Source organism: Corvus kubaryi, unplaced genomic scaffold (assembly GCF_017639235.1).
Source record: "Corvus kubaryi isolate FWS band 111438036 unplaced genomic scaffold, C.kubaryi_AGA036_p1.0 split1-37296, whole genome shotgun sequence".
In the NCBI taxonomy this organism is placed as follows: Eukaryota; Metazoa; Chordata; class Aves; order Passeriformes; family Corvidae; genus Corvus; species Corvus kubaryi.
Window position 1 is genome coordinate 16,613,855 of NW_024582075.1, and position 23,602 is coordinate 16,637,456.

Here is a 23,602-nt window from a genome sequence, read left to right on the forward strand (position 1 = left end):
GTTGAATTCAGTCTTGTCTTTTTTTTTTCTTTTACTAACAAGCGTCTTAAGCATTCTCTGTTTGCTTTGCTCTGTATTTCTGATGGTGATATTGAATGCAATTTTTCTTCAGTACTATATACAATGATGTGAAACTTTCTCAACATTTAGTGCTGAAAAGCATGTTCAACTCTCTGTATATTAAAGAAGACAGTCATATATGAGTCCATGAAAACATCTTACTAAGTGTCACCCCAAGGTTGGAAGTGGTTTGACTATTTTGCCTTCTGTGTATTTTTGTTTCCAGTTACACAGGTGTTATTACTGAGCTCAAATTACCCCATGAGATGGATTTCAGTGGAAATGATGTCAGTGGAGTTTTATTTCAGTATCCAGACACTGAAGGGAAGATCGAAGACTTCTCTGAACTTGTTGAAAGAGCTCACCAGAATGGGGTAAAGTAAATTTTATTGGTCATAAAGATACTAATCTGATGCATCAAACAGCCAATGAGTTATCATCTCACCTACATGCAATTGATAACCATAACAACCATTGAACTTCAGCTCTGTGCAAGTCATGTGTAACTGTTTGAAATTAAATTTAAAAACCTAGCTCCCACATAAACACCATTCCTTCAGAAGAGAGCCTGACTGCTTTGTGCATTTCTGTTCTCAGACTCTCGCCTGCTGTGCTACTGACCTTCTGGCGCTCTGTATTCTGAAGCCTCCTGGGGAGTTTGGGGCAGATGTTGTCCTGGGTAACTCCCAGAGGTTTGGCGTCCCGCTGTGCTATGGGGGACCCCACGCAGCTTTCTTTGCTGTCAAGGAAAATCTAGTGAGAATGATGCCGGGCAGAATGGTGGGTGTCACAAGGTAAGGGGTCCCTCTGCCATTAAGTGAAGATTGAAATCATAGTCTTGGAATCCTTAAGGTTGGAAAGGACCTTCAAGATCATAAAGTCCAGGTGTCAACCTACCACAATGTTCACCACTAAACTGTGTCCTCTAGTGCCACACCCACACATCTTTTGAACACTTCCATGGTTGGTGATGCCATCACTTCCCTGGGCAGCCTGTTCCAGTGCTTTAGAACCCTTTCTTTGAAAAACTTTTACCTAATATCCAATCAGAAGTTTCCCCTCAGAGATCTTAGTAATACATAAAAAACCACAAAAGAACACACTATGACTATCTTGTGCAGCCTTTGAGAACAATAGCTGACCATGGTGTTGTACTGAGCACCCTTTTTTCTTGAAAACTCTGAGAATAAAAGTTGCCTTCAGTTTTGAGGAAGCAAGCTCCAAGAATTCCATTTGTGTGGAACTGTCTATAGTGCTTGTGGCAATGTGGGATGAAGAGATAACCAAAAGCAGAGTGGATTCATTGTGATGGCAGGAGGCTTTGCAAGCTAACTTACTCCACTTTGTACTGTTAGACCTTTATCAGTGAATCTTAAAAAACATCAAATGGCAAGAAGTAGAAAATTCAGTGAACCTCCAAAATAATCTAGAAGGAACTTAATCAAGTTCAAATTTTAGTCACGCTTAAACAAAGCAGAGAAATAGTGTACAAAATCTTGCCTCTAATAGTTGCTGTTGGTGATGTACTGTGTATTTTGACAAGATGTCTAACTAGTAATAATTGAAATGCAAATCATTGTCACTAGAAAGACTGTGTATCTTTGGCACAGAAGTTATCCAGAAGTACTTCAGTAACCAAAATAACTAAAACATTCACAGTTATCAATAAGTTTAGGAATATTTAATTTATATTATTACTCAGTTAAAGTAATTGCAATAATCTGTGTCATTTTAAGGCAAATACCAAATTCTCCTATAGTATGCTTAGAAATTTCGCTGTGTGGTCTGCTGACCAGCCATGATATAAACAGAAATCTAGAAGTGCTTTAGTCTTGCTCTGTTTGGTATTGCAACTGTCCCAACTTCTGCTTTGTTCTCTCCAGCACCCTTCTGTCTCTGAGGATAACTAGTTTCAGGTTAGCATGCATAAAGCCCTATGTCACAAATAACTATAATTTTAAAGTAACAGAAGCAACATTTTCACTTGTGACTTAGAGATGCAAGTGGAAAGGAAGTGTACCGGCTTGCTTTGCAAACACGAGAGCAGCATATCAGGAGGGATAAAGCAACCAGCAACATCTGCACAGCACAGGTAACTTATGCTTTATTTTCAGCGCTAGAAAGGAACAAGTTGAACAGTGAGTTAGCTTTACTTCTGAGAGATTTTAGTAGAAAAATGGAGGACATAGATATATTCTGGTCTTTGTTCATTTGTTTTGAGCCCTTTGAATAATGGTCTGCTTGAAAAGAGAGTATTACTATGTGTTGCCTTACTGTAGTCCTCAATTCTTGCAGTGTCATGAATCTGTCTGTCTTGTAGCATGAACACCACTGAGTAGTGCTGTGTTTGTTATAAATGAGACAGAACTCTTAATAAAATAGAAGGGAATTCCAATAGCCTGAAATTCCCCACTCAAGGCAGAAGAAATAAATTTTTAAATTCTTAAACTAATTATTCAAATTGTCACAACTTATGTTTTTGTCAATGTGCTTTGATGCAAGAATGTTACATCACCAAGGAGATATCTTTACAGGAAAATTCCACGATTAAGTAAATAAGTATCCAGAATAGTTATCTTCACCATACCTCCACAGATCTCCAGACAGACAGGGTCATAACTTTTTTTGCTCCTATCATTGCCTTCCTCCTGCTCTTAATGTTGTGCCAGATTTTGAGGAGAGATTATTATTATTGTTCTTGACACAAGTTTAATTACTTAGTATTCAGGAGATACTCTGTAGGTTTTTTGTACTGATCCTAAACAATGGGTTCCTGTGAGACTAACTTGACTTGAAAGTCTTCAAATGTCTTTGTTGCAATAGTTGAATTTAAGTATGTGTTAATTGCTAAAACAGTTACAGTTCAAAGGGGATTGAATTAATAATCAGTGCTTACAGTTTCATGAAAGTATTTTGCCTTTCCCTCCTTTTATTTTGTAGGCAACACATAATCAGCTATAACATCAGCTCAGGATACATGGTTGTCTCTGGGTGCTAAAGAAACATTTCACTAAACTTACATGAAATAGTTTCTGCTAACAATAACAATGTCCTAAACTGTGTTTGGATCCTAGGCTCTTCTGGCTAATATGTCAGCAATGTTTGGTATATACCATGGATCTGATGGACTAAGGCATATTGCAAAACGAGTACACAACGCTACTCTAATCTTGGCTGAAGGTGCGTGCTTAACATTTACAGAAACTGTTCCAAGATCCTTACCCCTTAAATAATACATCTTAAATAAACTTACAGGGTGGGGGCAGGGGTGTCCATCTGATGTGTGTTCTCTCGACTTGGGAGAGACATTTTAATATAAAATATACAGCTGATGGTTTTTGTGTAGTTCTGATAATGACATTAAAGAATTAGATGTCTGTGATAAGAACTTGGAGGCATTACCTCTGTTTCCTTGGGAAACTAACAGAAGTCTACAGAGCTAGTCTCCAGATGGTAGTGTTGAACTGCTGTTTGCCAGCTTCTACTTCTTTTGATGGACCATCCTAGTTTACACACAGAAATCTGCACAGAGTATTAATAACATAGCAAAGGAAGGTAATAAATTATATTAAAGCAATAGAAACATTTCAGTTAAACTGGGTGGAGTATCATACCTGCTACGAACATTGAAATCACAAAGGTTAACAGCTAAAGAATAGCACAGAATCTAGCAGAAGTTAATGATTGCATCTGGAGTACGTGGTCTGGTAGGTTTTTTTTCATTGATACAACTATCACTGCTGTCAGAGCTATACAAAACTGGAATGCTTGGAACTAAGGGATTATTTTAAGAAACATCCATACTTTATTTGCCAGTTTAGCCAGAAGACCTCTTGCTACTACAAAAAACCCTATGACTCCAAACTTTGTTATGGCAAGCTCTGTGACAGTTAATATCCGTTAATATCTTTCTTATTATTTTGTCCTTACTGCATTCATATACCAATTCTGCTACTGTATATATGACAGATTTGATGTATCAGACTGACTTTCCCTAGACTCAGTCTGCATTATTAATTAGGTTTGAATATGATTTAGTTGCATTTCATACACAGTGACATTTCACTAAAAAGCTGGTTATTTTGCTGCTCTTTACACAAGGGGCATATTTTGCTTTTTTATGTAAAAGCATTTACTTATGAGATAGATGGTATTGTTCTGCAGCTACTGCCTGAGCAAACAATATAGTGTGCATATAATAGAATTAACTTACTGTTTTTTATAGGTCTCAGGCGAGCTGGTCATAAACTACATCATGATCTGTTCTTTGATACCTTGACGATCACGTGTGGATGCCCAGTCAAAGAGGTTTTGGACAGGGCAGCTCTTAGAAAGATAAATTTTCGGATTTATAGTGATGGCAGAGTAAGCAACTTTCTAACCCTTTGATAAATTCAGAAATTTTGTAGTATGGCATTTTCTTCATTGTTTCTAATCATTACATGTGCTAAACGGAACAAAATGATTTAAGATCTTGTAATTTGCTCAGATATATTAGTCAATTGTAAAGATAATATAAAGAATGAACTTGTTAAGTGAGGCACTGAACTTCCAGAAATAATAATTGTATTTTCATTTTATGCCTTTTAACAGGAATATGTAATTTTCTCCTGTTAAATATGGCACTGAAGGGGAGAGATTCAAAAATTTAATGATGAAATACAAGGTGACATCCAGAATTCAGGTCTTATGACAGTGTTTGAAGACAGACTGAAATCTAAACCACATTTTGGTAGGCATGAAGGAGTCTTCACGAAGTGTAGTATGTTCTGTAAATTGGAATGGGGGGAAGGGGTGTCACAGGAAAATGGGCAATTTTCCCATTAAGTAGGAAACACTTAGAAACATTAGGAAGGCGATCATGAGTCTCAGTTTCTGAGCCATCTGGCTTGGATAGTTTGGGAGGGTAAAGGGAGGAATTGGAAAGTGTTACATAAAGAAAATAAATTTATATATCATAAATGCCTATAAATATGTATGTTTACATATTGTTGGGTAGATATGTTTCCCCCCCCACCCTCCCCCGCCTTGTGTTTCTGGAAAGTTTTTCTTGACCAAAACAAATGTACTATGTCTTTAAAGTTAACAGCTTTGAGTAATTGGTAGTGCTTTTATCCACAGCTTGGAGTATCACTTGATGAAACTGTAAATGAGAAAGATCTAGATGACATATTATGGATTTTTGGTTGCGAGTCTTCTTCTGTAAGTACATAATAGGTCATGTGGGTTACATTATCTGAATGTTTCCAGAGTTTAATGAAAGCCAAAACTGGTCTTGTGTAGTGGGTGTCTATATGATGACCATTTGTTAAATATTAAGAATTTCATATCTTCTCTTAAATAAAGAGGTAGTGTTAAATAAAGGATTTATGTAATGCCATTTTCCGGTTGCAACACTTAGTTCTTTCGGTCAGCTTGGACACCTTGCATTTAGGCTATTTCTTCTTTTGTGATGGTTAGGACATGGGGTCAGTGATTTCTTTCCCACTGGAATTTTTGTTGCATGTCACTAGCATTTAGCAGCAATACCTACAAGATGAGGACTACTGAGATGTCTGTACCCAGTTTTAATATAATACTGTTGTCATGCTAGATATATGCAGATACATATGCTAGTAAAATTGGGGGGGGTTTACCTTGAAAGCTGACTAAAAAAAGCTTGACTCTCTATTTCTTTGTGTCGAAGGAGCTAATTGCTGAGGGTATGGGCGAGGAAACCAAAGGCATCCTTAGCACCCCATTTAAGAGAACTTCCAAATTCTTGACACACCAGGTTTTCAACAGGTTTGTGAAGCTGCTGTATGTTTGCTATTTTTATGGAATCTGAAATATCTCCCTTCAATACTAGCAGTGGAGTCTGTTAAGGACAGTTTTGTACCTGGATTCATACAGTGATTTGTTACTCTGAAATAAAATGCTGAGTAGCATTTTTAGTTTTCTTTCTCATTTTAAATGAGCAGAGCAATACTCATGACTGTTAATCTGCTGTATTGTACAACCTATTATTTGAGGACATGGTATCCTTATATTCTGTATTTTCTGATAGTGCTACTGAGATAATAATAAGCATTTTTAATCCATGTTGCTATTAGCAAGCTTAGAGTGCCTGTTTGGAAAGAACTACTTAGTATATATTAATAACTGTCATCAGTCTTCCTTTTTGTGTTCTTTTCCTATGTTAGCAGCTGGTATAGCTGATCTGCTTGCCTTACCACTGTGTTTTGTGTTCTCCAGCTATCACTCTGAGACAAATATAGTGCGGTACATGAAAAGATTGGAAAACAAAGATATTTCTCTTGTTCACAGCATGATTCCCTTGGTAGGTATTTACCAAAAAGACAAAAAATTATATACTTACATAGGTGTTTGTGTATTTCAATAAATACTAAAGTGTGTTTGTATTTTTAGGGGTCCTGCACAATGAAGCTCAATAGTTCAGCTGAACTCACGGTAAGTTGCAATAATACTGTCTCACTTGATACCCACATGAATAAACTATCTAGCCAGCATCATTGTAGAGAAATAAAGGCTGCTCTTGGTCTAATACTCCAGCTGAGTGAGGAGGCAGTTTCAGGGGTAGCTGAAGTCACCCTCTCCCTTTTCCTCTAAGGAAAAGTTCTGAAAAGCACAAGTAGGACTGCAACAACAGTAGGAGAGTGTGTGGTCTTGAAGACTCCATTTTGAAAAAAACAATGAAAATAATTTTTGGAATTAGGTATCACAGTCCTGTTCCCTCAAGCAGTGTCGCATTACCTAACTTCTGTCTGCTTTACAAATCTTAAAATCAAATCCTCAGAAATATGGAAAGAGTCAGGTGGGACTGACAATTCATGCTTCTTTTTCAGTTTGCAACTTCTTAGGATAATCCTCTTTTCCCCAGCTGAAGAGTCCCCAGATATCTTCATTTTCCTCCTGTTGTTTCTTGCCCATTTACACAGCGTGTTTTTATCAAAAGTCCTTGGTTGGTTCCACAGCTATCTGTCTATCAGTGTTTGAGACATATACATTAGCCCCTTATCTTCTAGGCTTCTGTACCATCCCATAGCTCAAACATCAGCATTTACTTGGTGATCTGTTGAGAAGGGAAAAAAGAGCAAGAGGGAAAGAGGCAAATGCATTCTGTAAGCTACTTCTAAGCTTTGGGGGTAATCTCTTTATAATGCCCCAAAATCTTTGTATGGTAATCTGATCACCAAAATAAAAAGCTAAAACGTTAACATTAAATCAGTTAACATTAGGCCTTGTTGAATCTCACACAACTGGCTTTGGCCCCATCAATCCAGCGTGTCCAGATCCCTCTGGGCCTGCCAGGAGCCTCCCAAGCCTCCAGCAGATCAACGTACTTGGTGTTTGATACTTAACTGACCACAAGGCAACTTCTTTCCTTCACAGTGTTTAACAACAAAACAGAGTTGTCTGTAGAGTATTTTGTTACAGCACTCTTTGTTTGTTTTGTTTTTATAGCCTATTTCATGGAGAGAATTTGCCAACATCCACCCTTTTGTTCCCCTGGATCAAGCTCAAGGATATCAGCAGCTTTTCAAGGATTTAGAGAAGGACCTATGTGAGATTACTGGCTATGACAAAATCTCCTTCCAACCAAATAGGTAGTACCTTTTTTTCTGAGTATTTGCACCTTGACACATGATTCCAAAAACTTATCTCCAAAAAAGTGCAAACTGAAAATGGAAGAATTTACTAAAATCAAATTTGTCTTGAATGCAAGATTATGAAATTACTAAGTAGTTTTTTTTTTAAAAACTATGGTATCCTATTTTGTCTCATCTCTTCTAAAAGTTTTATGATTTGGTCATTTAATTCCTTTAATATTTCCCTCTCTATGAACTAAAAATAAAGATTTGGAATAGGAATTAGCTGTATGACCTGCCAACTGTTTAATTGTTGAAAATGGTAGTTAGTGCATGAGGTTTGACTGAAGAATGCCTAAGATCTGCATGCTCACTGAAATTAATAAAGCAGCATTTCATGAGTACTGCTGCAGCCCGTTTATGTCCATTAGCAGTTTTGATACAAAATGAACAGCATGAACTTACTCTACACTGAGGGTGTCACTGAAAGACCTTTTATGTTTCATTGCATACACTTTGCTATGCATTTCAATATTAGTTTGCCTCTCTGTAATCAAGCACAGAGCCCTGCTAGGTGCAGAAATGTGGATCAGCTCAGTCACCAGAAGGATTTAACGTCATAGTGTAAACACATAAAATGGCATAACCTTTGTCATCTACTCTTTTCATTCACATCCAGCTGTTAATTTAAACATGTCCATTTGTAATTTAACCTATGGGATGTGCTCCTTTTAATTTGGTGATACTTGCCTGAAGTCATTGATAAGGGTCAGGGTTGGACAGTTTTGAAGCTCTGGCAGAGAGGTGGCACTTCCTGATGTGTGTGCTGTGTAACAGTGTTTGTGTTCTTCTTGCAGTGGAGCCCAAGGAGAGTATGCAGGCTTGGCTGCAATCAAAGCTTATTTAAATGCCAAAGGAGAACGTCACAGAACCGTAAGTGTCAACAATCATGTAGGGAAGAGTGTTGGGTGAGAAGTGGAGGAGGGAAGAGTTGATTCAGCAGCTGGGACTCACCTAGAGAGCAACTAGGTTGTGTATCATCCCCTCTGATAGGCTTTCAGTGTTCCCTGCTTCCCGCATGGATCCTCGGTACCGTCTTAGAAGTTTTTACAGAGAGTGAGAATCACCCAGAAAGGGTGATTGTACTGTGTCTGACTAGGGTGCATTTAACTTTCTCCATAGCAGCCATATGGTGCAGTGCTTTGTGGCTGAAGCACTGTTCATAACACAGGGATCTCTTGGCAAATGGTGAACAGTGCTTTCAGAGTGTCAAGGCTTTCTTCTCTCTATGCCGCTGCCCTGTGCTGACCCTGTCCTTTCCCAGCAAGGAGGCTGGGAGAGACACAGCCAGGACAGCTGACCCTGGCTGACCAAAGGGATGTTGATGCTATATAATGGCATGCTCAACAACAAAAGCTCAGGGAAAGGAGGGTAAAGCAGGGAAGGTCATGCTTACGACATTTTAATTCCCAAGCAACCATTGCATGTGCCATGTGGCCAGCCATGGGACATAGTGAAGAAAGGAAGGAAGGAAAGAAGATTGAGATATTGAGTTTACAATTTCATGTAACACCCTCTCACTCTTGAAAGATGAAGAACAGTTCTTCCATGTTCACAGCTGATATATCATGTGTTAATTCTGGGATTATTTATTTTATCCTTATCCATCCTCATTTCCTAGTTGGATTCAAGTTATTTGTCCATCCTTCTCAAAAAAGCGATTTTATAACTTTGTTTATCTTTAAAGTTTCTGTGTTCCTTTCACTTTTTTCTCTTACTCCCTTTCTGGTTTTTGACGCAGTTGCTTTCTTTCCCACCAAAACTGTGAGATCTTTCAGTAGTAGTAGGTTCAAAGCTAAAGATCACAGTGGTGTGTTGTTAAGATGTGTTTGCTCGTGTCATACTTTAGATCTGTCTGGTTCCAGTATACATACACTGCTTTGAATGCTGCTTCTCAGTACTGTGGGTCCTTTCCTGAACTCTGCAATCAGTTCTTTTAGTGACCTGGGGCGTTTTGTATTAACAGGATATTTGGCATTTCACTGTGTATCTCCATTATAAACCCAATTATGAGTAATTTTAAATGCTAGAGAATCAGCACAGATATTGATAATATTCTATTAGGATGACCTTTCCCTACAGTGAAAACTGACTATTTTTCTTTTCATTTCTTTGCCATGTATTCATTAAATATTTACCCACATGTACCTTCCCACTTAACCCACTAAAAGTTAGTTTAGGAACGCTTTTTTGGGACCACATCAAAAACTTCTTGGAAATTTGAGATTACTTAGGTCTTCTTCTTTCACACACTCATAGAGTTGGCTTTAAACAGTAGAAAAAAATCCTTAGTGCAATAACATCCATATCCTTTGAACCTGATTTCATCCTCAGCTTTGAGACTCATTTGCCTTCTCAAAATGGAAGGGTCACTGTCCTGGCCTCCTGGGAACTATAGCCTCTGTGTGAGAAAACTACCTAAAATTGAATCTAAGTGTTGTCCTCTTCTGTCTTTGTTTCTTTCTTATATCCAGATCATGTCAAACTTAATAGAAGGCAACCACCCTTTACAGTTACAAACTTTGCTTTGTGAGTAGTTTTTCTCAGTGGGAAGTGAAATTAGGCTAAAATTCTATTTGTTGGAGAGTTGTCTTCTGATTATCTGCATATGATCTGCCATTTCTCTTACTCTGTGCAAGATCCTTGGACATCTCTGAGTGATACCTCTGGAAATATCCAGAGGTGAACTGCACAGGAGAGCCTGGGGGCTGCTTGCACTCTACTCACAATTTACAGATTTCAAATGTTACAAGAAAATCGTGATACTCTTGGGAAAGAGTGAAAAGGAATAAGGAAATAAGACAGCCTGTGAAATGTTGACCTTTCAACTGAACTGCCCTTTTCTCCTGGGCTGGAGAAAGTAATTAAACCAGCAGTTCAAGGGTCTCACAGTTGGCCTTGTTTGGATTTGGTGCCCTCTCGTGGGAAAAAAGTATGGACATGAACGGACAGCTCACATCTCTGCTTTTTTGTGAGATCGGTAATGTCTGTACCCTGCAAGACTCAGTGGCCACCTGGAGTCACTTTACATTTCAGCTGCGCAGATAAAATGGCTGCAGGTGTGGCACAGTGCTTCCTGGCACTGGCGCTGGGATCCCTGTGCTTCCAGCGTTCTGAAGGAATTCACATTTGTCTCAGCATCGCTGTGGATGATGGAGCTCCATGAGCCATCGTGCAGTTTCTCAGGAAAACAAAGTGCTGTGCCCTTGTTTAATGAAGCTGAGCTTGAATAACTTAAGAAGCATAGTTAAATATTTCCAAGAGAGTCATTATAGACAGATGTTTCAATTTCCCTATTGAATAGAAGCAAAGGATTTTTTTTTTTTGTGAGAAGTATTTATTGTCTTTACAAGGGGTGGAATTACTAGAAAATGTCTGGAAATATCCTGACATGTGTACCATTTTCCTACCGTTAACAAGAGCCTACATTTATTTAAGTAGAAGTGCTTCTCTTTTTTTTCTTCTTAAATTAATTGTACAGAGCATGCAACTAGCTCTGAATTTCTTATCTATAGCAAAAATATTTTGGTTTAAACTTTTGTTTTGAACAGAATACAGAAGAAAATGCTTTGGAAACCAGAAAAAGCTGTAGTGGAAATTTGGAATTAGACAGTTTTTCTTTCAAGTCTTTGTACATATGGAGACTGATAACTGTTAAAAAAAATAAAAAAAAATCAGTGTTTTAAAAAAAGGTGGAGTGAGACAAAGAGATTCTAAATATGAGTATCTGAAATAATATTCTGGAATTGCATGCCTAAATATGATTATGCAGCAAATGAAACTTTAGTAATGAGTATTTAAATGCTAATACCTGAATGGATTTTCTTAAAAAAGTTGCATCATTCAGCAGAAGAGGCAATTCGCTGGTACAATCAGGATTTCTTTTTGAAACTTTGATAATGAATTGTAGCTGAGTGTAGACCGTAAAACATAAAGATTTTTTTAACTAGTTATACTTTAGGTTCTGTTTTTCTTTCCCTTCTAAGGTTTGCCTTATTCCTAAATCTGCTCATGGTACTAATCCAGCAAGTGCACAAATGGCAGGGATGAAGATTCAGCCAATTGAAGTGGATAAAAATGGGAGCATTGATATTTCCCATTTAAAAGCAATGGTGAGTATTAAATTATCTTTGATTTTCAAGGCAGGAACACTTCTTCTCTGAAGGTAATACTGTTGGCAGCTGAATCACATTTTTCTGTGAGAGAAAATAAAGTAATAATAGTGAATACATGCTTGGAAAGTAAGTAATTCTTTTTTTCTTTTGTTTTTTGCTCACTCAGACACTTACCATGTGACACTTGTGAGATTTCTTTTAATTTGAGGATCTTTGGTGCAGGACTTGCTCAAAGAGTCTTTCTACACAGCAGACTCTTTTATAGCAGACCCTTTTGGTCCACAGCTAGTACTGGAAATAAACAAGCCATGATCATGAATGTGAAGCATTTGAAACTGCACTTCAGCCTTCTTTTAGCAAAGTTTGAGTCCACCTCTGCTGGAGATGGTGTCGCTAGGCAACTTTTTTTTCTCTTTTTTTAAGCGTACTGGCTGCAGGTGACTCTTGCAATCCAAGGGAGATTAGCAGGACACATTTCCACATTTGAACAAACTTTTATGGTAATCGAAGAGCTCTGTTGCTGAAAGTAGGGGGAATGGTCATTATTTCACATTAAGGCCAGATGTTTCATTTGGTTGTCTGAAGGTCCCAGAAATGACTATATATATATATATATCTCTTTTAATACCTGCCTTCTTCCCTGATTTAAAATTCTGATTTATTCAGAAATCACTCTTTTTCCATAGGCATGGCCAAAGGAAGGAGCCTGGTTTCCTTTGCTGACTATAAACTACTTAGACTATCTGCTGATAGACTTGCTTCTCACCTGTAAAACATCTTGACTTTTGTTGTACTTTTTAAAAATAAAATCTTGAGAAGCTCTAGGGGCCTCAGTGACATTTTCTTCTCTCCCCTCCCTGCCACCAGGTGGACAAGCACAAGGAGAACTTGGCAGCCATCATGATCACATACCCTTCCACCAATGGTGTGTTTGAAGAGGAGATTGGAGATGTGTGTGACCTCATTCACAAACATGGAGGCCAAGTTTACTTAGATGGAGCAAATATGAATGCTCAGGTACAAAATCTAGGCAGTTTTATTACTACTGGGAGTCCCTGGAGTAAAAACAGCACAGCTGTACTTAGTTCAGACCATAACACAGCTTCCATGCAAGATGGCAGTGTTAGGGGGAGGAGGTGGTTATTTCCAAGAACAGTAACAAAAGATGGTGAAAGTATTCTCTTTTATTTGATTTTGCCCTGAAACGTGTCATAAGATGTGTGAGTTGTTCACTGAAACTGGCTTAGTCTGCCTAACCTTTATCAAAGATACTCTTTACAGACATAATTAAGAATTCCTAAAGCAAAATATTATTTGCATCAAGTTCTTGTTTATGATGCATCATGATAAAGAAAACCATAAAAACATACACCATCTTTTTCAACCTGTTCTTCTTGCATTCATTAATAGGTCTTAAATGGCATATGAAGAATGTATTGAAACAGAGTATTCCCTTTACAGGTTGGTCTGTGTCGTCCTGGAGATTATGGCTCTGATGTCTCTCACTTAAATCTTCACAAAACCTTTTGCATTCCCCATGGAGGAGGAGGACCTGGAATGGGACCAATTGGAGTGTGGGTATCTCTTAAAAAAACCCATATATATATATAAATATATATACATATATATCCCTTATTGAATCTTGGTTGGCCGTTCCCTTCAGTACGGAGTCGTGGATGGGAGAGGTGTTATGCTGGTTGTAAATGTCCATCCTTCTCCAGCACAGTCATGTGCTGATCTCATGAATGGTGGTGTCCACCTGTATTCCCAAACCCTGGCTTCCATGGTGGCCTTTTAGTGTGTATGGTAGACCTCACTCAGCAATCTCTTTCCTGGGTAAGGCATGATTTGTGGACTTGAGGGCTGATAATACTGCTTGTAATCCAGAACACAGAAGTGGTATATGAGCTGTGTGAATTCATCCTGTGGAGCATTCATGTTTAAAGGAAAATAATCTTGTTTAAAGGAGGTAATTTTTATTTGGATAGCACCATGAATATCTTGTGATAGGTTGAAAACTGAGTGCCATCCTCCACTGGTACCAGTTGTGTTAATAAACTTTCCTTTGAAGAAAGCATAGACCAGACTTTCCTGGAGGACTGTAGGTGGAAGCAAGGTGAAGAGAAACTACTGCTGAAACTGTCCAGATATGGTAACACAGGAACACACATTTAAGTTCTAAAATCAATGTTTTTGTTTTAGGAAGAAACATTTGGCTCCCTACTTGCCTACCCACCCTGTCATCAAAATACAGCCGGATAAGGATGCATGTTCTTTGGGTACTGTCAGTGCTGCACCTTGGGGTTCCAGTGCTATATTGCCAATTTCCTGGGTGTATATCAAGGTGTGTAGACTTTTATAAGGAGTATCAGCTGAGGTTCTGTTTCTCTTTCAAGTTCAATCACCACTGGAATCACAAGAAAAGGTTTAAGAGCAACTCATCATAAGATGTTTGCACAGACTGAAATGCAGGTGACTACAGTACAGTCATAGGTTATTTACATCCATCAAGCCTACTTGTTTTATAGTAGGACAATGTTGCCATGAGAAAGGATGTCAGGACAACTGCTGTCTCTTTAATCTCTTGTCTGTAATAACTCTTGAGATAAGTGGACACCAGGCAGAAAACTGCAGTCAGGCTTCCACTTTCTGACATTGAAGTTTTCATGTTTAAAAGCTGCTTGGTAATTACTGTTCCCCCAAGAGTATTTTTAGTTGTGTGATTCAGTATTGTTACACTTGACATCTGTGTAACATTCAACTTTACAATATCCTGAATTCCGGAAGATTTTACTGAGTTTGAAAACTGAACTTAGTTTTTGGCTTTACATGTGAGACAGTTTGATCATGATCTGTGTAATTTGTTAATCCCTTGCAATTTAGTGATAAAACAGCAAATATTTGGTTACATGTATGGAAGTGTTTAGCCAACAGAGATGAATGTTGACTCACATTCTATTTGAGAGAAGGGTGCACTGGGACTCTGAGCAACATTTAAGGCTTCCAGTGACAGAGTTGGGGAAGATTGAACCTAGGCCGCTGTCATTCAGGATACTTTGTTGCCAGTTTCATATTATTAACCACGGAAACTTCCTCTGCTGCGGAAACCAGCTCTCCAGGAATTCAAAACGTGCAACTATGAACTGGTGCAATTTCCATGGTGGCTTTTCAGCTGTGGGTAAAAATCACTTGTGACTGTAAGCTGGTTCCCACTGCAGAATATTTAATCCCTTAGAAATTTTTAAGGGGAGCTGTTTCTTCACAGTGCAAAATGCCATCTATTTACACTGTCCCATCTACAGTTCTCTGCACACTCTTGCTGTGGGATGGAGACAGGCAGCCTGTGCCTTTCGGCATTGTTTGTGTTCGCACTTTTTTCTATTTAGTTCAAAGCTTCTCAGTTTGAGGAAAGGTTTGGGTCACTCACTTGTGGACTTCACGCTAAACCTCTTACACAGTAGATACTCTCATAATCTATGTACATCAAAGGTGCTCTCAGTCAGTATCCAGTGCTTCTCCGTGAGTGTCGTGTGGAAAAGTCTAACAGCAGAGTGACTGCCTTAGAACTAGCCAGGTGCATCGAGGTGTGCTGTCTGTCGTGCTTGCCACTGCAGGAGCACACTTGGCTTGCTTGGGACCTGCTTTAGATCTGTTTCTTCATGTTATCTTTCTTTCAGACAATGGGAGCAAAGGGTCTGAAGCATGCTTCTGAGATTGCTATACTAAATGCAAACTACATGGCAAAGAGGCTAGAGAAACACTACAAAGTCCTTTTCAGAGGAGCAAGAGGCAAGTATTAGACTTTTTTTTTCCCTACCAGTCTGACTTTTTTTTGCTTCATGTAGAAGTTGGCTTGCAGTATGGGTTTTTTTTTAATGCTCTGTGATAGCTGCATTTCAAACTTTTTTTGATGTTGTTCACAAGGAGAGAAATAGCCTGCCACACTTCTTCTATGGATATATTGCAATGAAACTGAGATATTTGGAAGTAGAAGAAAAGTAATATCTGTTTGTAATGAGAAAAAATTATGCCGAAAGATAGAGTAAACCATTAGATTGTCCTCCTTGAAATCTAATCTAATGGCAGATTAATGAACATTAGAAAAAGGAAAAGCAAACAAGTTGAGACTTCCAAATCTCCACAACCAATGGTGCAACAATTTAGGAACTGGAAGTAATTTTTGGACCTGTACTTCCCCTTGCACACTTTCTCTGAAACAAAAATACCACCAAGTTTCCCTCATTTCTGCTCCTTGTTCACTTTTGTGAGATAAGACAGAATCCCCTTGGCAATGCACAATATTTTAGCTACATTCTGGTACCCTGTTCTGGCTCTCCAGACTTGCAACAGGACAGCAGTAATGAAGAAGAGATGAAAAAAATTATTGTGATAGTAGAGTAACTATCAGAGAATTTATTTTGCTTGTTTAAGCTGAACAGCATCGAAGAACATTTGAGTACAATATACATTATCTTTAAAATATATGTCTTAAGTTTAATGGTGTACACCTTGGTTAAACCTGCAAGTTGTACTTTAATAGAATTGAATGAAAGTTGCAAATTTTTAAGGATCTAACAATATAATGAAACAAGGTTCTCCAGAATCATGCATATAAATACAGATAACTTTTGCCTTTAGCCTCTGTATAACACTAGATATGAGATTTGCTCTGGCATAAGATAAAACTGATTATCTTGATTAATTTAGGATAGCCTAAGACCCAAGTGGTGTTGGGCCATTGACAAATCCAATTAATTTATCAGAGAACTTGTAAATTGTATGAGTTACTTTGACCACTCATTCGTGATTCTGGTCTGCATCCTAGTCTGGATGAGGCTTCTTCTTAACATGATGTGGGACTCAAGGAGCCAGTCTTCAAAAACTGAGTTGTATGTCTCCTACCTGACAATTTCTCAGATTTGAGGTTTTGCCCAAGTGGATATTTTTGAGTTTGTCTTTTTGCCATGTTCTCCACAAAGCCAACCAGAACAGACAGATTGGTAAATTGCATTGTTCCCCTACTAAGTAAACCTAGTGTTCACTTTTTCACTTACAGGTTATGTAGCCCATGAATTCATTTTGGATACAAGACCTTTCAAAAAAACAGCAAACATTGAAGCTGTAGATGTTGCTAAGAGGCTTCAGGATTATGGTAAATCAAATGTCTATTCTTTAAAATAGCACTGCAAGTGAAAATTTTCTAAATCTCTTCTAAAGGGAGACACAAACATTCTAGTTCTGTGCTTATGGATGATGAATCTGTCACAATCATTGCAGGCTTCCTCATGTTCTTTAAGGGCTTGGAGAGATATTTGCATATACTGAGTTGTAGTAGGTACTTCTGAGTCTGCTGCTACTTCACAGTTTTGTCTACTGCCCCATCAAATTACTGATTACATGACTCTCAACCGTTCGGAATAAGTGGGTTGGAGCCAAAAGCTTAATAAGATTCCAACAAAGCAAAACAAAATAAAATAGGGGAAAAAAAAGAAATACTGTTGAAGTAGGATAATAGGATTTCAACAGTTCCATCCTCATATAGTTTATGCAGTTTTGTACACAGGCACTTAAGGATCTGACTGTGGATGCTCTTTGGCTGCCAGACAAGAGAACCCATTGAACTGCTTGATCCTATAGAACTGTGCTTCTAATAAATATGCATGAAAGTCAAAATCCTAATCAGTAATATGTCTTCAGTGAAATAATCCAAAGCCTAATTGTGATACTAAAAAACCCACCCTTCCTGCCCTTTGTAAGTGAGCCTTAAATATCATGCACCACTTTAAACAGACTTTTCACTAGGTATAGAGGTGAGTTCCCACAGATAAGTATATTGAAGTTCCTTTTTAATTAACTGTTTCATTACATCAGTGTGTAACTCTACTGTAAATAATACAGTGGTGGTACCCTTCAGCACTAAAAACAAAGATACTTGAAAAGTCTGTCTTACCTCTAAAGTATAGTGCCAACACTACCAATGTTCAGTCCTGTAAAGATTATTGTATAGGAAGGGCTGAATTTGTTAATCTGCTGATAGCTAATGCATGTATTCTCTTATAACTTATTGAGAGTGACTGATTTCTGCTGTTGTCATCAGGTTTTCATGCTCCAACCATGTCTTGGCCAGTGGCAGGGACACTTATGATTGAACCAACAGAGTCTGAAGACAAAGCAGAGCTGGACAGATTTTGTGATGCAATGATCAACATTCGGCAGGAAATTGCTGAAATAGAGGAGGGCAGGATGGACCCCCAAATTAACCCACTAAAGGTAAGATGACATGTAGAGCAAGGTACCAGCATGATCTCAACCCTTGAGACTACAAAAGCCCACGTCCTGGTCTTTCAGTACTCTCAAAACTAACAGTGCACAACAGTGAACACAGTATTTTTTTGAGAAACCTTCAATGTTTTCTAAAATTTGAATTTTGACTTTTTCAAGTCAGAAGTCAAGCCCTTGCTGACAGAGCAGAGAAAGTTATTTCCACAAGCATTTAATCTATATTTCAAGACTATCTCAAAGTAACAAGAGAAACGCTTTTGTGTGCTTAAGACAGGAAGTGGAATGATCTTAGCAGTAACAATTAAATAAAGATTGAATTAATTATTTTAGCAATGGCAGGACAGAACTGGTATCAGCTCAAGTTCTGTTCAACTCTTTTAATATTTTACTGACTTCTAAATTTAGTGAAAAGCCAAAAGCATATTCAAGCCTTGGGTATCATCTTTAGGCAAACTGAAAAAACATCCAAATACTGACTTGCCTCCTGGTTTAAATCTGCCTTTCCCCCACCTCCCCTGATAAACAGTGTTCTCTAGACAGTAATTATTCATATGTGGTAATGTGAACTTGAAGAAGGCTTCTCACTGATATGCTCAACTGAATTCAGTAAATTCATGTCCTAAACATGTCTTGTTTCTTGCAGATGTCACCACATACTCTGAACTGTGTCACTTCTTCCAAGTGGGATCGTCCCTACTCCAGAGAAGTGGCAGCATTCCCACTGGTGAGCACATAATGGGAACTTCGTGGTGTGGTAATACATAAATATGCTTTGTGCTCTGTAGTTTCTTACTCAGTTGGAGATGAAGTAATGTAGTAAGAATGAAAACTTCAGAGCCATTTTATTGTAGCTCAATTTTTATGTGTGTGAGCTCTACTGCAATTTCATTAGTTTTGTTTTTAAAGACAAGGAAAGAAGAGCTCAAAAAAAAAAATCTCTACATGTAGGTTCAGACTTGGATTTCTGAATTAGCACTTCAACACTGAATAGTCATTCCTATTGGAAACAGCCTGTTCAGTTCTGACATACTGCACCAAGGGCTCCCAAAACAGAGTCCCATGTGCTGACATTCAAAGCTCTGCTCAAAAGAACTTGCATAAGGGTGCGACCAGATGCCCCATGGTCAGCATGGAGAAAGCAACACCAGTGTGGACCTGCTACAAATAAAGGTCACATTGGAGCTGGACTCTGATATCAGACTTCCTAATTGCTTCCATAGTCATAGCAGCTAAATGTAGGTGTAACCAACCTTTCTTATCTGAAACTTAAATGCAAGTATTTTAGTGATATGTACTCTTTCAAAGAATAAGAATTCAACTACACCTGTGAAGTTTGCCACTTTCCTTTATGTATTATATTGTAACTATATTGAACAGCACAGCAGTCTCCTCCACTTTTCCTTCGTTCCTATCTGTAAGCCAGTTTGTTCAAAGGATAATAAAGTTTTCTTTCATCTCATGAAAACTGCTTCTTTGCAAGCATGTGTTAGAGGACATGACTACACTTTCTTGAAAATCTAAACATTCTTTTGACTGTCACCTCTATTGTACATGCTTGTTAATTTTCAGTGACAGCTAAGAGATTTGAAGGATGGCTTAAAAATCCACTTTCACAGCACTTGTAATTCTTCAAGCTTCTAATGTCTATTACAATTTTGTAGCTTTACTTGGCAGAAAAATTAAGATGGTTGGGTTTTTTTCTCTCTGTTAGCCATTTGTGAAGCCTGAAAGCAAGTTTTGGCCCACAATTGCTCGCATTGATGACATATATGGCGATCAACATCTGGTTTGTACCTGCCCACCAATGGAAGCCTATGAATCTCCATTTTCTGAACAGAAGAGAGCATCTTCCTAAGACTGCTTCCAGCTGCCTGCATTTTTGACTCCATCAGGATGGCCCTTTCCTGATTTCCTGGGGATATTTATACTGTGTATATTTTGAATAATCACCACGTTTGTTAATTGAATCACTGCTCAGTTAAAATGTAAATACAATCAGTATGTTAGGTGTAAACAAAATGTGATTATTTCACAGCAGTTGATGTTGGAAGTTGCCTTGATTCAGCATTTTGTCTGTTTTGTGCTGAAGTTTTAACAACTAACACCCAATCTGCAAAGTGGCATGGAAAATACAGTTTAAAAAGTAGAAAAGATGCAGATATGCAAGGCAATACTAATAAATATTAACTGCAGAAGTAATTGTTTATATTTTGTAAAAAAATGATTAAGTAGATTTTAAAATTTACTTCTCATATTACCACTAACTAGCATTGCTAGTGTTAATATTTCATACTGATTTTTTACCTGTCAGTGTTATTAGTCTAATAAAACTGGTCACAATTTTAAGTGTTGTCATGTTTTGGATTTAAACTTTTCAGCTGGATTTGTCCAACAGAACAATATGAAATTATGAAGCTTAAGTTCTGATTTATGACAATGGCTGCAGCAGCAATAAACTTCTACACAAAGGAATACTGTCAGAGATTAATATTTAAATAAATCTCTAATTTTTTTAATGAGCCAGGATGATCCATTTTACCAAGCAGTAACAATCTTGTTCTATATCACATCATTTTTTCTTAGTGGTTCCATCTAGTCCTCTCTTATTCTGGAGAAGGCATAAAAGACCACTGTGAACTTTTTCGTATTACTTAAATCTTGGGTAAAAAAACCATTCTCTTTCTACAGTTTCTCAAGTCTCCCTCTGGCGCTTTTTTATACAGAGCACTCAATTTGCCTTAGTTTATCTACAGTTTGTGTAAAAATTGATGCACAGCTGAAGCTGTGGCCCTCCAAGAGCACCAACTGCACTCAGACCAGAGCCCTCCTGCAACACACAGTGCCACATTAAATCACTCTGCAGCCAGAACTCAAACAGGAGCCTTTTCCAGCATGTTCCAAATCAAATTTACAAAAAACCAATCCTCTCCATCCTCTGTGTGACTAGTTACACAGTCAGACCTTTGTGCTACGAGCACATTTGAAAGGAACCTGCCCAGGGCTGTGCAGAGTTGTCTGTGTTTGATGTATGTGAGCATCCCTGAAGGGAGCAACTCATTCAGCCACACGAAGCACAATTTTCATGAATTAGGAAACAGGCACTGGGACAACACTGAGACCACAGAAAGAACCACAGAGTTTTGCACCTTACCACCAGCAACTACCCAAACTCTTCTTAAAGCTACGTGCACGCTCAGCCTGGGAACTCTCTCTCAAGTGACGCAAACGAGGCTGGTGCTCACAGCAATATTTTAAGTACTGTAAACTTTGGGTCTTTTACAGTGAAAGTTTTGGGACTGCAACTTTTTCATTACCTACCTCATGTCTTCAATAGGGGGCTTTACACAAAGAGACTGTGGATGATAGGAGACAGGAATGGCTTTCATTAAAGGAAAGTCAGGCCTGATACCAGTTTTTATGTGAAAAATTGCACCTACATCATAAATAACCTCAATATATAGTGAAGAAAATCAGAATTTTTTTACTCTAGCTTTCAGTAGCTATTGATATAGCATTAAGGATGTAAGAATCATGAAAAGCCACTGCAGGCTTGTAATGTGAGGAAAGGACAGTCATTCTGTGTTGCCAATCTAATTCCACAGTCTTGACAAGCTCCTTTAGTATTTGTTAAAAGCAGTCATGTTGCCTGATTATGTCACTGAAAAAAATATATTAAAAAACTGGTTTATATATTTTTGTATAAAGAAGGTAACTTCCCACTGTTGACCTAAAACTGATAAAATTTATATTGTGAATTAATTGGTAAAATCTATCCAATGGAAAACAAAGCATTAAAATATTTTACAGTACTCAGCTAAAAGCTAGAAGTCTTATGTGCTTACCGCATAGATGCGATGACTGTTACACAGGTAAAATCGTATCTGTTTTCTCCAGAAATTACTGAGCTACCTGTAGCACTGTGGGCTACAGGCTGTCACTGCAACCTCAGTGCCTACAGAGGCCATTGGACTCACCCAGCTGACCAACCACCGTGCAGGAATCCCACAGCTCCCAGCTGCACCGACAGCCCAGCGGGACAGGCAGGGCTCCCTCCCTCTCTGGGACATGAACAGAGCACTGCTACAGGCTGTGAGCAACTCCATAGGTATTAATGTCACCACTGGATTTTGATTTGGAGTTGTTTGGCCTTTTTTTAAATTAAGTGTTCTTTTCATTGAGAAATGAGTTAAGGAATATAAAGCCTCACACCCGAAAAATAAAGCCACCCAAGGAAAGCATAGTAACCTGAAAAATAAATTCTGTAAAAACCTGATGACTTAATTAAGTGGACAATAGTAAATACAAAACTAGCAAATTTTCTGAATCATAAAATATTTAATAAGGTATATTTGGGGGGCGGGGGGGGAATATATTGTATATAAAATTTCAGATCACAATATGAAGCGATTTGAACCCTCTCCAAGCTAGCACTGCCTTTAATGCTGTGTAGATGTATTGCCACTGATACAAGACCTACTAAAAGCATACAGTTTAACTAATACAGAAGTGGCTTTTTTTATATGAACTATTTTTTACACAACTAGAGTGTCTTGAATACCCTCTTTAAGTGCAAAAAACACAGATCACTTTACACTAATGCAGCAACAATGCATATTGTTCTCATTAGTCATTAGTAGTCAACTTGCATAAGATACAAGAAAAGCACAATGAAGCTCACAAAAATAGACTAAAAATCAGCCTGTTCTTGCAAAAAAATACAGCATAATAGAAGAAAAAGACAAAAAAGGGATTATGCACACCACAAAATTTACTGTTTAATCCAAATGGCTTAAGTGCTGAATCTGTTTCTTTTTCCTGGTTTTTTGTGGGTTTTTCTTTTGGTTTGTGTTTTGTTACTGGGTTCTTTTTTTTTTTGTAAATCAAACCACATGGACCAGGCACAACTAATATTCAGGAGGCAGTGTGTAGCTAAAACATCACTAACTTTTTTTCATCCCCAACATTGTTTCATTGTTTGACACAATTTACTTTCCTCTGTCCTGAGGTAGTTACAAAAAAAACAAATCATAAATTAAGCATCAGCTAGGCCAGTAAGAGCTGAGGCTTTTCTTTTCTTTTTTTTTTCTTTTTTTTTTTTTTCTTCTTTAAAAACTATTTGTTAACTGGCCAAAACTACCCTTGATGTTAAAAGACAGCTGAGAATTAGAGTTCTCACAACACCAAAAATGGCTATGAGGGGAAGAGGGTTAGCTGCTTCAAAATGTGACAATATATTGAGTCCCATCAAGCAGGCTGGTCCACTGCTGACTTTCCCATGTTTATCCCCCTTTACTCTCTATAAAGTCACTGGGAGAAGTACAGAAGGGTCTGAGCACATCATCGTCCTTTACTGTAACCAGGAAAGAACTGGTCCAGTAGTGTCTGCAGGACCTTGTTTGGAGCCATGGTGTAGCCCTTCCCCAGGTCATAGCGGCAGGCAGGGCAGGTGAACACTTCAGCTCTGAAGGAGCGCTGTAAACAACTCTAGGACACACA

At 38.1% G+C, this 23,602-nt stretch overlaps 2 protein-coding genes across 6 annotated transcripts in view; one reads left to right on the plus strand and one right to left on the minus strand.

The window, feature by feature from the left end:
* The window catches only part of GLDC (glycine decarboxylase), a 37,968-nt gene extending 17,516 nt beyond the window's left edge, over positions 1 to 20,452 (plus strand). Inside the window, exons 6-25 of the mRNA XM_042013018.1 lie at positions 287 to 434; positions 658 to 854; positions 2,056 to 2,152; positions 3,135 to 3,240; positions 4,286 to 4,425; positions 5,182 to 5,262; positions 5,747 to 5,844; positions 6,295 to 6,379; positions 6,469 to 6,510; positions 7,525 to 7,667; positions 8,507 to 8,582; positions 11,696 to 11,821; positions 12,692 to 12,841; positions 13,286 to 13,398; positions 14,027 to 14,168; positions 15,502 to 15,613; positions 16,881 to 16,976; positions 17,922 to 18,094; positions 18,750 to 18,830; positions 19,818 to 20,452. Of these exons, the coding sequence (XP_041868952.1) occupies positions 287 to 434; positions 658 to 854; positions 2,056 to 2,152; positions 3,135 to 3,240; positions 4,286 to 4,425; positions 5,182 to 5,262; positions 5,747 to 5,844; positions 6,295 to 6,379; positions 6,469 to 6,510; positions 7,525 to 7,667; positions 8,507 to 8,582; positions 11,696 to 11,821; positions 12,692 to 12,841; positions 13,286 to 13,398; positions 14,027 to 14,168; positions 15,502 to 15,613; positions 16,881 to 16,976; positions 17,922 to 18,094; positions 18,750 to 18,830; positions 19,818 to 19,961 (2,350 nt within the window). The 3' untranslated portion in view covers positions 19,962 to 20,452. The remainder of the gene's footprint in view (positions 1 to 286; positions 435 to 657; positions 855 to 2,055; positions 2,153 to 3,134; positions 3,241 to 4,285; positions 4,426 to 5,181; positions 5,263 to 5,746; positions 5,845 to 6,294; positions 6,380 to 6,468; positions 6,511 to 7,524; positions 7,668 to 8,506; positions 8,583 to 11,695; positions 11,822 to 12,691; positions 12,842 to 13,285; positions 13,399 to 14,026; positions 14,169 to 15,501; positions 15,614 to 16,880; positions 16,977 to 17,921; positions 18,095 to 18,749; positions 18,831 to 19,817) is intronic.
* A 1,969-nt stretch (positions 20,453 to 22,421) lies between these two features.
* Positions 22,422 to 23,602, minus strand: part of UHRF2 (ubiquitin like with PHD and ring finger domains 2) — an 80,502-nt gene continuing 79,321 nt past the window's right edge. For all 5 annotated transcript variants that reach the window (XM_042013024.1, XM_042013019.1, XM_042013021.1 and 2 more), the window contains one exon: positions 22,422 to 23,590. In XM_042013024.1, coding sequence (XP_041868958.1) covers positions 23,444 to 23,590 — 147 coding nt within the window. In that variant the 3' untranslated portion in view covers positions 22,422 to 23,443. The remainder of the gene's footprint in view (positions 23,591 to 23,602) is intronic.